Source organism: Triticum dicoccoides, chromosome 6A (genome assembly GCF_002162155.2).
Source record: "Triticum dicoccoides isolate Atlit2015 ecotype Zavitan chromosome 6A, WEW_v2.0, whole genome shotgun sequence".
NCBI lineage: Eukaryota > Viridiplantae > Streptophyta > Magnoliopsida > Poales > Poaceae > Triticum > Triticum dicoccoides.
In genome coordinates, this window is record NC_041390.1 from 141,276,248 (window position 1) to 141,287,993 (window position 11,746).

Genomic DNA, 11,746 nt, shown 5'->3' on the forward strand with positions numbered 1-11,746 from the left:
AAGCGAGAACATGTCACTTTATCTGAATATATATAACGACATGAGTGGATTGTTCCATACTTGGTGGTAACGACGTGGCCATTTTTGTTTATTTAAGCTAGACAACCTTCCAAAACCCACAAAGGGGCTAAGATGTTAGTCCACTAATAATTTGTTGTTACCACCAAAACCCACAAAGGGGCTATGATGTCTTTCCACAAATACATGGTTTTGAGTACCAAGGATGCAGCCTCCAGCTCATTGGCCACCTCATTGGTCACATAGCCCTTCTAGTGCAATGCCTGCGCCATGGTTGAGCGATGGGAGAGCTGTTGCTCATACAGGGACCTAAATATCTGATACTTGGCGTCATGGTATTTCTTCACCCTAGGATTCGAAGACGGGCGCACAACCTGCAAAGAGAATTTTTGTGATTCATCAGATAAATCATGTAATAAAACAAGAGAATTCCATCCGATTTCGCCAGGCCGACTCGGACATGTACACAAAACTAGCAATATATATCTATACATCAACCCACGGTCCAGTTTTAAGTCAGATTTTTTATTTTTCCAAGCACCTGATGATCGAGGGGAGTGAGCTGGAGGCGGCACAATGCATCCGCAGCGACTACATCCCTGTGAGGTGCACCCTCACATTCTTCGACGAGAAGCAGCACGAGGCGGCAGCGGGCCGTGGCCAGGGCCGAGTGGTGCCGCCGGCTCAGAAGAAGCATATTCGACAATAGAAATCTTATTAATCTTAATCTGGGGCTGGTACTACCAAAGTGCCACTCCTCCAGGTCAACAAGCTGGGAATCCAAGCCCGACAAAGTCTGGCCAGGCCCGGTAATGTTTCTCGACACCAAGGAGCAACGTCAGTGAGAAGAGACCAAGAAGATAACAACGATGGTGGAGGAGATGGCGTGGGCCTGCGCACCGCCAACAAGTCAGATTATGTCCCCGTGCCTTTGTTGAGCGCCGTGTATGCTTTAGAAGCTTCCAAACCACGCGGCCGAATCTCCTAGTACTCATACTGTGTGCAATACATATTTGTTTCTAAAGATTCACTTAATGTAAAGATGCCATGCTGTCTCAACTGTATCACTTCACTAGAATTCAAGGTAATTGTGTTGCATACCTTGTTCTGCCTACGTGATCCAAGACAATAAAAAAATTCAACAAATTTGAGTGGATTTCTTAGCCAAAATCAAGAGCTTCAAGTCGAGAATTCTCAAAATTACCAAGTCCTTTTCTTCTACTTTCTCTTTTACCTTTTTTGTCTGCTGGTTTTTGTTCTGTTCGCATAGCTTTGTCATTTGGACATGCTCTTTCTAGGACCCCCTTCGTCCCATAATATAAGATGTTATTACAGCCAATATGTCAGTATATTGGTTCTAAGAACATCTTATATTATGGGACGGAGGGAGTACAAACTAGCCTGCATTTTGATGCATGTTCAAGAAAAAGAATATACCTTCCCTGCTGCATTCAGTGCTTTCATTGCGCCATGAACACCAGCGAACTTCTTTGCAGCAACAGCACCCAGAATAGCAGCACCCAGAAGCACATTCTCGTTTTCTCTAGGCAGTATTATTGGACAACCTGTAAAGAACAAGTAAAATTTCAAAGAGCATGGAGAGGAGGAAAAGGAGGGAGCTGGCTGCAGGAAGAGGAGACTTGCCTGTGATATCTGCATGTTCTTGGATATACAAGGAGTTCTTTGAAAGTCCGCCACACGCAAGAAGGGTGTCGATCTATTATACATGAAGGAAAATATATATATTCTAGCACCGATTCTATACCAAGTTACTTTTTCAGATCATTGATATCAAATAAATACCTTGTGCGCGTGAGCATTACAATGCTCCACAATATGACGAGTACCATAAGCAATGCCTTGAATTGTTGCTAGGTACAGAAGCGCCAAATGTTTTTCACTTGTATCAAGTGTCAAGCCACAAATCACCCCTTTCGATTTTGGATCAGCCACAGGGGACCTAACCATAACAATGATTTTTCATTCAAGTCAACCATGTTGGAAGTGTGTCACTGGTGGCAAATAAACATTCACCAAAACACTGAGGGAGAAATAATAATTTGCGCGCAAGTGATAGCCTGATAAGTGATAAAATTCTGGTACTTCCTCCGTCCCGTAATATAAGATTGTTTTGCAAGTTGAAACAGCTTGCAAAACGATCTTATATTATGGGAGGGAGGGAGTATGATTTAGTCTTGAAATGAGATTGCTAGCTGCCCGAGTGATAAAACCTGTTGCCGCATTGTTAGTTGAGTATATCTAATTAGAATGGCAAGAAAAGAGAAATACTAATAACCTGTTTTCTAAAAAAGAAGATGACATAAATACTTATAATTGCATGGCATAAAAGTTGGCATAATACATTCAATTTTAACCACCCAGAGTGAAAAAGATGATGTATATGTCAACGGCATATTAATTTTACATAACGGCTGGTTGAGATTCATGACAGGAAACAAAGCCTGGTTGAACTGTTCTGAGATCTTTGTGTCATACAGTAGTTGGCTAGAAATACAATTGCCCAGCCCACCTGCATTTGAGACATGGCCTCCGTGGCGTGTGCTCACGGTTGTATCTTCTAATTAAAACTGACATACCATTTTTGGTGTCACATAAACTGTAAAGAAAAAAGATCTAGATAGCCAACATTCCTGGTTAAGCACCGAATGCTTAACTCTTACCGATTTCCATGAAAATCTGGAAGGACATGGGTGTCCTGACTCAAGGCAGAAAGAAAAGGCATATTTTGTTCATGTGCCATCGAAAGCAATATCTTGTTCATCAACTCATAAATGGACATACCTGGATAATTTGAGAAGAATATTACAGACCTTCATATGGTACAGCATCAAAGATAATCTGCATCAGCAAACATGAAACTTACTTTGAGAAGCAGCTTGATTAGCCAGAAGGGGAGCCGCAGCATGGTTTTGAACAATGTAATCAAGTAAAGCACCAGTTGCACTTTGGCCACACTCCGTGAGCCAAAACTCAGGTATCATCGCTGAATGTGGAATGGAAAGATAAGCATTAAAATTTCAAGAAATAAAAGCATTAACTTAACATAGTCAAGATAAGATTGCGGAGAACCAACCACAGAGATAAATTAACAGAGATTCTGGCAAGGAACATAAGGAAGTAAAATATATGAAGACAACTATACCAGACAAAAATGGTCCCCAGACACCAGGGATAAATAGCTTATTCTTTGAAACAACCATGTGGCATGTAGATGTTCCGCAAACCAAGACCATGCGATGGCATATTGCTTCTTCATCAAACACTGCAAACAAAATGCTCCACATAATCTTGTGCATGGTGTTCCTATCTTAGGCTTGTACATATTAATTTTCTCTATCAATGCATCGAGGAACGAGCTTTTACATTTTTCTCAGGAACAAATGTTTCATATAAATAAACGTGAAGCTTTAGAAGGAATGGTAGTTTCTTAGAAAAACATAGGGGAACCGACACTTACTGTCAGCTTTCAATTCTACATCTGGCACACTTTCCATGACTCCAAGACCCCCCGCATAAGCATCAATAAGCGAAGTTCCAACAGGAGTCCCAGTAAGCAAGCCTAACTCCTGAAATTTGGAGGTAAGCGACATTAAAAAGTCAAATAATGGAAATTAACAGCACAGACATTTATTCTCTTGTTTCTAACATAAGAACTACAAAGAAAGCACTTAGGTAATCGATTGTACCTTTGTTCACTCATGAAAACACTTAGCATTAATGCAGCTTAAACAATGTCAGTTTAAATCAAGAGCAAAACTGATTTGCTTGCCTTTGCAGAAGTAGGTGTCAAACCAGAACCTAGAGGATGACCAGGAAACACAACGGAGTGTCCTATTTGGGTTGCATAGGGTGGTGTATTAGAAAATTAAGAACTACAAATGATACATCACCTTTAGTACAAAAAAGAGAAATGGATAAGCATTCAACCTATTTTTGCCTGGCTCCCTTCATAAAGGTCTCCCAAACCTATTTCTGCCCAAAAGACTTCATCCGTTCCATATGGTTCCATACCACGTGGATTTGATTCCCTCCACTGTTCCATGTGTGATAAGCTGCGGGTTTCATCACCAGTTGCCCTAGCAAAAAAAAAACAGTGGAAGCAAAACTTGTTAGAAATTCAACTCATAGATTATTGCAGGCTTAGAGAACTTGTGCGTTGAAACTCACCTATATGTTAACCAGTTACCGAGGTCCATCCACCTATATACCATAGACCAAGTTTTTTGCAGATTTTCCTTTACCCATAAAAGCTGTAAAAGGTAAAGTCAAAATAGGATACCATCAATGGAGGTAACTGTAAAATACAAAACAAACCTTGTCTAACCCCCTTCGCATTACAAAACAATTCAAAACTGTTTATCAGTATTCTGTAAGCAAAACATCTTTTTAGGAACATTGTGTTGTTCAGTTTTTGAAATGCTGGAATTCTGACATTCTGAGATTTTCAAGCAAAACTTTTAGGATTGTAAAGTGACAACTGACAACATGGCAACCAACACAATGGTTCAGATGTCCAACAACATCATTAGAGGTATTTACAAAAAATGAATCAGTAAGTACGAGAATCATATGCATGGAGAAAAAAAGAGTTACCTTTGGAGCTTGCATTTCTGAGGAGACACTCCCGCCATAAAATTGCAATACCGGTGAACTGTGAGAATTAATTCGTTCAGCCTGGTCGAGAGCCCTATGGTCCATCCACACGATGATGTCCCTTCTTGAATCACCATTCCAAGAAACCGAGACAGGGGAACCATCAGCACCCACAGCAACTGCAAGCACCATCCTCTGTTATCAAGTCGGTAGAGCTCTACTCACCTCAAACACAAAATTCTCCATTCAAACCACAGAAGGCACGCGGCTAATGTGGAGATCAGGGCAAACCAAGGGAGCAGGTAGCGGTGAAGCCAAGGCCGACAACATCCTCGGGAGCAACATTTGCCAACGAGCACGCAGATTTTACAGCAGCACACACTGCATGCCAGATATCCGTTGACGATTGCTGTTGGTAAAAGCAACCAAGAATTACCAAAGACGGTATTTAATTCCCATACTGATCATGCAGTACAATGAATGGGTCACCATAGAAGTTGCCAACCTCTACACAATCTCTCTCTTTCCATATCTGTATAGGGCTGCTCGCTGACCCGAGCAACTTACCCTTGTCATCAAAGAGTCCTGCATCAACAGACAACGAACAATTTACAACACTAACCCAATAAGATGAACTCCCGCTTTCAAGTTCAGTTCAAAATGAGAAAAAACAGCAACTCAGATTTCAAGTTTGTATGATATGTTCAGTGGCAAGGAAGTCTGTAAACACGATCCCATATTACCCACCATCACAGTATGTGAGCTAGTGAGAGTTACCGAAAACCAAACATATTTCCTTGCATTTTTTCTGTTGAAAAAAACATACTTCCTGTCATGAAGCTAGCATTTAGTTCATCACCAAAGTGGACTCCTGCAAGACAGTCTTCCTTGAGCTACTCCAATTTTCTCTAGCAATGGTTACTTGGTGTCAGTACTAGCGCACTGACGATGAGCGTCAACAGAGCGGGAAGACGTAAACAGGCAAAGAAGGACACGTAAAGCACTGGCGGGTAATTCAAATGGTAGAGTTGGGCCAGCATGGCACTGTGGGCCGTTCGGCCAGAGTTGGGTTGTAAACGAGCCGTGCGCCTTTATAAGCAACGGTCATCCATTGTAATCGGTATCGATGAAATGAAAAAGCTCTGAACCTCTCATTCTGTTCTTATCCTCTTTGTTGCTTCTCCTACCTCCCAACCTCAGCCCAGATCTCGCCTCCTTCCCCTCCTCCGACCTGCGCCAGTCGCCGGCGAAATCCTGCCGTCTCTAGGATGTGACAATCTGGTATCAGAGCCACCGTTTCCGCTCGCGCCGCCAATTTTTTTTCCCCAATTCGTACCCGGCAAATTCCGACGCGACGGTAGCGGATCACCTTAGGGTTTGATCTGCGTAAATCCTGACCCGAGGTCGGTTGATTTGGGGGAACTCGTCACCACGGCGGCGTTCAAGCCCAACCCGCAGACACGCTATCTCGCGGACGAGATGGAGGCGTTTCAGACGCGGATGCTGCAGGAGCTGGCGGAGATCCGCGCGGCCCAGGCAAAACTAACTGCGGTCGACGGCATCTGCGAGAAGCTGGAAGCCCTGGACGCCAAGCTATCGGAGCAGGCGACCCGGCTGGATCAGGTACAAATGAAGGTCAATTTGTCCTGTGACACACTGGGGAAGGTGCAGCAGGAGCAGGCGCACGCGGCGCAGCTGGGCAAGCAGAATTGTGCGCAAGGGAGTGGAAGCTCGTCACCGATTGCATCGGAGGTTTCTGATGGCATACTGGGTGCTAATCCACCAGGTCAGTACCGTGCGCCACCGCGTTTTCCCCTAGTTCCTATTCAGTTACCGCCTGCGGGCCACGGTGTTGCAGTGGGGGGAGATGAGTCCACCGGCAAACGCGCTTGGATGTCTAAGATGGATTTCCCACGCTTTGACGGTACAGATGTGAGGATTTGGTTAGACAAGTGTGAAGCATTTTTCCAGCTGTATCACATACCTGACAATTTCAAAGTTACTTCTGCTTCTCTGTATCTGTCAGACAACGCGGCTCACTGGTATCAGGCATTCAAACAGAACAGCGCATTTCATACTTGGGAACAGTTCCGTGCTGCTGTTTTGCAAGAGTTTGATGTGAACATACACAGAGAGCGACTGAAGTCGTTAATGATGCTCAAACAACAGGGTTCAGTGGAAGAATATAAAGTGCAATTTCAGCAGCTGGTGTACAACATCAGGTTATATGAGCCAGCCATAAGTGACACATTTCTGGTGACCAGGTTTGTAATGGGACTGAAAGAGGAATTGCGAAGTGTGGTGGAACTCCAGCTTCCTGCTAATGTGCAAACAGCATCCATGTATGCTACAGTGCAGGAAGGGCTCTTAAATCAGCAAAAGTCATATAAGTCCAGTTTTCAGAAGAACACTGCTACCAAATCCGACAGCAAACACAATTTTGCTCCGGGTGAACTGTGGAAGGCCAAGCAGCTCAAAGAGTACAGGCGTGCGAATGGTTTGTGTTATAGCTGTGGTGAGAAATACGTCCCTGGACACACCTGTAACAAAGCACCTGCACCTGCAGCTCAGTTAAAAGCAGCAGAACTGGTAGACCCTCATGAGATCATCTCTGATGCAGTGTTAGATGCTCTGGTGGACGACCATCAACCTGAATGTGCTCACATCTCAGTTACAGCTTTGTCTGGTGCAGCTCATCCTAAAACCATACAACTCAGAGCGCTTGTTGGTAATCAAGTAGTCCTGATACTGATCGACTCGGGCAGCACTCACACCTTTGTAGATAAAGCCTTGCTGAGCAGAGTACCAGTTACTGCAGAGAAACTAGCAACCCCTTTGCATGTGAAGGTGGCAAATGGAGACAAAGTAGATTGTACAGAGTTTGTGCCCAAACTGAACTGGTGGATTCAGGGCCATAATTTCTCTACTCCCATGCATGTGCTGGAATTGGGAGGGTATGACATTATTCTGGGGATGGATTGGCTAGAGAAATGGGGAGTTATGCAGTGTCATTGGGCAGATAAATGGATCAAGTTTGACTACCAAGGAAAAGAAATCAAGTTGCAGGGAGTGTTACCTGTTAAACAAGATCAGATTCAGGAAGTTTCTATGGAACAACTGAGGAAGTGGGACAAGGGAAATGACATCTGGGCAACTGCTGTCTTGCATCACATTTGTGTGGCTCCAGTGACTGAAGTGCCAGAGGAAGTGCACAGACTGCTACAAGCAAATAAAGCTGCATTTATAGATCCAAAAAACTTGCCTCCCCACAGGGAGTTTGACCATGAGATACACTTGGTGCCTGATGCTGTGCCTGTTAATTGCAGACCTTATAGGTACTCTCCTCTGCAGAAAGATGAAATAGAGAAACAGGTATCAGAAATGTTGCAGTCTGGACTGATCACACCCAGCCTGAGCCCTTTTGCTTCACCTGTACTATTGGTCAAGAAAAAAGATGGTACTTGGAGGTTTTGTGTGGATTATAGGAAACTCAACTCCCTCACTATTAAAAGCAAATTCCCAATGCCAGTGATTGACGAACTGTTGGATGAATTAGGAGGTGCTAAGTGGTTTTCCAAGCTGGATCTTAGATCAGGTTACCACCAAATAAGGATGGCAGAAGCAGATGAATTTAAGACAGCATTCAAGACACATAATGGACAATATCAGTTTAAGGTGATGCCCTTTGGATTGTGTACTGCTCCAGCTACTTTCCAATGTTTCATGAACTTCATTTTCAAAGGTTCCAACAGAAAGTTTGTGCTCATATTCATGGATGATATACTGGTATTCACTGGGACTTTGGAAGAACACTTGCAACATTTGCAAGAAGTATTTGATATACTCAAGGAGAACAACTTGTTTGTTAAGGAAAGCAAATGTGCCTTTGCTCAGCAGTCAATGGAGTATCTGGGCCACATTATTACTGATGCAGGAGTCACCACTGATCCTGCCAAGACAGCTGCTATGGTGGACTGGCCCACTCCAACTAATGTTACTGAGTTGAGAGGATTTTTGGGGCTAACTGGGTACTATAGGAATTTTGTCAAAAACTATGGTCTGTTAGCTAAACCTCTTACTGTCCTGTTAAAGAAACAAGCATTCCAATGGACTGAAACTGCTCAGACTGCATTTCAACTCTTGAAGCAGGTCATGGCAACTACTCCTGTTCTGGCCCTACCAGATTTCAACAAATCTTTCACAGTTGAAACAGATGCTTGCAACACTGGAATTGGAGCAGTGCTCACACAAGAGGGACATCCAATTGCATATTACAGTAAGGCCTTGGGGACAAATAGTCAGAAGATTTCCATTTATGAAAAAGAATTTATGGCCATTATGATGGCTATTGATAGATGGAGATCATATTTTTCCAGAGCCCCATTTGTGATCAAAACTGATCGTCAGAGCTTGTATCACCTTGGAGATCAAAATTTGACTTCTGACTTGCAGAGGAAAGCCATGACAAAATTAGTTGGACTCCAGTTTTCCATCCAGTATAAGAAAGGGGTAGAGAATATTGCTGCAGATGCCTTGTCCAGAGTGGCACACTTGTTCCCTGTACAAGCTGTTTCTACCAGTAAACCCCTATGGATACAGGAAATCCTAAACTCTTATACAGTGGATCCCTTTGCTCAGACCATGCTGCAGAAAATGGCAATAGATGCAAATGCTTGTCCTGGATTTCAACTCCAGGATGGCCTGATCAAACATGAGGAAAAAATCTGGGTGGGAGCCAATTCTGGACTCCAAACCAAACTGATTCAAGCTTTCCACTCAACTCCTGTTGGGGGACACTCTGGCATGTTGCCCACATACCACAAAGTCAAGCAGCTGTTCAGTTGGACTGGATTAAAGAAGGATGTGGAGAACTTTGTTAAACAGTGCAGCATCTGTCAGCAAGCTAAGCATGAGCTCTGTAGAGTACCAGGTCTACTGCAACCTCTGCCAATTCCAGATGGTCCTTGGCAGGCAATCAGCATGGACTTTATTGAGGGTTTGCCTAAATCAGAAGGATATAATGCCATACTGGTCGTGGTCGATCGTTTCACCAAAGTAAGCCACTTCCTGCCCCTGAAACATCCTTTTACAGCAGCCTCAGTGGCTAAGGTTTTCCTCAACACGATTGTCAAGCTACACGGTCTGCCATTGTCTATTGTGTCTGATCGTGACAAGATATTCACGAGTTCTTTCTGGAAAGAGTTATTCAGAATTTGGGGCACCGAGCTGCAGATGAGCACAACATATCATCCGCAGACGGATGGGCAAACCGAGCGGGTAAACCAATGCTTGGAAATGTATCTGCGCTGTGCTGTGCATGATTCGCCGCACAAGTGGGATGCTTGGTTACCGCAAGCGGAGTTCTGGTACAACACAACGTATCACTCCTCGCTCGGCTGTACTCCTTACAAAGCACTGTACGGCCATGAGGCCAACGTGGGCCAGTTACAAGGGCAGGCCAAATCCTTGCATCCAGATGTACAGGAATGGCTCTCAACGCACACTCAACATACTGCAACACTGAAGGAACATCTGGCCAGAGCACAGTGCAAGTACAAACAGTATGCAGACAGAAAACGAACTGATCACCAGTTCTCTGAAGGAGAGATGGTATATCTCAGACTGCAACCGTACACACAATCATCAGTGGTCAATCGGCCGTGCCCTAAGCTTGCAATGAAGTTCTTTGGACCATTCAAGATTCTGGCTAAGGTGGGCAATGCTGCATATCGTCTGGAACTTCCTCGTGGCAGTCTGGTTCATCCAGTATTCCATGTCTCCCAACTAAAGGAACACATCCCTGATCACACTCCGGTATTCACTACCCTGCCGGAACCGCTGGATCTATCTGAACCGGGGCTGATGCCTGAAGAAATCATGGAGCGCAGACTGGTTAAGAAGGGCAATGCAGCACATCAGCAAGTTCTGGTGAAATGGACATCAGTTCCAGCATCGGCAGCTACATGGGAAGATTACGAGGTGCTGCGCGCGCGTTACCCCAACGCACCAGCATGGGGACAGGCTGGTTCTCCTGGGGCGGGTACTGTCAGTACTAGCGCACTGACGATGAGCGTCAACAGAGCGGGAAGACGTAAACAGGCAAAGAAGGACACGTAAAGCACTGGCGGGTAATTCAAATGGTAGAGTTGGGCCAGCATGGCACTGTGGGCCGTTGGGCCAGAGTTGGGTTGTAAACGAGCCGTGCGCCTTTATAAGCAACGGTCATCCATTGTAATCGGTATCGATGAAATGAAAAAGCTCTGAACCTCTCATTCTGTTCTTATCCTCTTTGTTGCTTCTCCTACCTCCCAACCTCAGCCCAGATCTCGCCTCCTTCCCCTCCTCCGACCTGCGCTAGTTGCCGACGAATCCTGCCGTCTCTAGGACGTGACACTTGGGTACAAAAGTGGTACTAATTATTATCATATCTACTCCCTCCGTTCCCAAATATTTGTCTTTCTAGACATTTCAAATGGACTATAATATACGGATGTATGTAGACATATTTTAGAATGTAGATTCACTCATTTTGCTCCGTATGTAGTCATTTGTTGAAATCTCTAGAAAGAAAAATATTTGAGAACGGAGGGAGTAGTAGACTGCCAAATCTCGCCTTAATATGGAAATGCCGAGGTTACTACTAGTAGTAGGAACTAAAAAGAATAGTGACAGGAGTGGTTTCGAAGGCAGCAAACCTGCACGAGCGCTGCCGGTGCCGACGTCGACGCCGAGGAAGACGCCACCGCAGGACATGACGCCGGCGGCGGCGATGGGGAGCAGCCGGAGCCGGGGACGAGGAGCAGCTATCACTTCCTCGTGGGCCTCTCGTGGGTCGCGTGGCTTTGGTTGGGCGGGGTCGTCCAGGCCTGATCACAAGTTGGGTCGGGATCTGGGCCCACTACAGTCGTTCCACGTGTGCTAATCATTATCCTAACCCTGCCCCAGCAAAAAGATCGCGCCGACCGACCCCGCACCGCGCCACCACTTGCCAGCCACGGCGTGTCGTGCTGGGCTTTCGGATAGAATATATTTAGGCCGCCACGCCTGGGCCCGCGGACACGTCACCCGCCGGGCGGCGACGTCACACTGCCGCCGTGGGCCCCGCGCGCTTTTC

At 45.1% G+C, this 11,746-nt stretch overlaps 1 protein-coding gene across 2 annotated transcripts; it reads right to left on the reverse strand.

Moving 5' to 3' along the window:
• LOC119316307 (FGGY carbohydrate kinase domain-containing protein-like) lies at nucleotides 1-11,612 on the reverse strand. Of its 2 annotated transcripts, none has more exons than XM_037590601.1 (15): nucleotides 11,328-11,612; nucleotides 5,138-5,217; nucleotides 4,924-5,041; nucleotides 4,633-4,811; nucleotides 4,207-4,289; nucleotides 3,967-4,115; nucleotides 3,809-3,870; nucleotides 3,497-3,605; nucleotides 3,182-3,301; nucleotides 2,903-3,022; nucleotides 2,700-2,820; nucleotides 1,822-1,978; nucleotides 1,663-1,735; nucleotides 1,456-1,583; nucleotides 1-392 (listed from the first exon to the last, which is right to left on the reverse strand). In XM_037590601.1, exons 1-15 carry the CDS (start codon nucleotides 11,383-11,385, stop codon nucleotides 270-272), a joined length of 1,680 nt encoding a protein of 559 aa, XP_037446498.1. In that variant the 5' UTR covers nucleotides 11,386-11,612; the 3' UTR covers nucleotides 1-269. The 2 variants fall into 2 exon arrangements, with proteins under 2 accessions (XP_037446498.1, XP_037446500.1); XM_037590603.1 differs by having other exon boundaries at nucleotides 4,633-4,756; nucleotides 4,858-5,041; nucleotides 11,328-11,465.
• Between the last annotated feature and the right edge of the window lie 134 nt (nucleotides 11,613-11,746).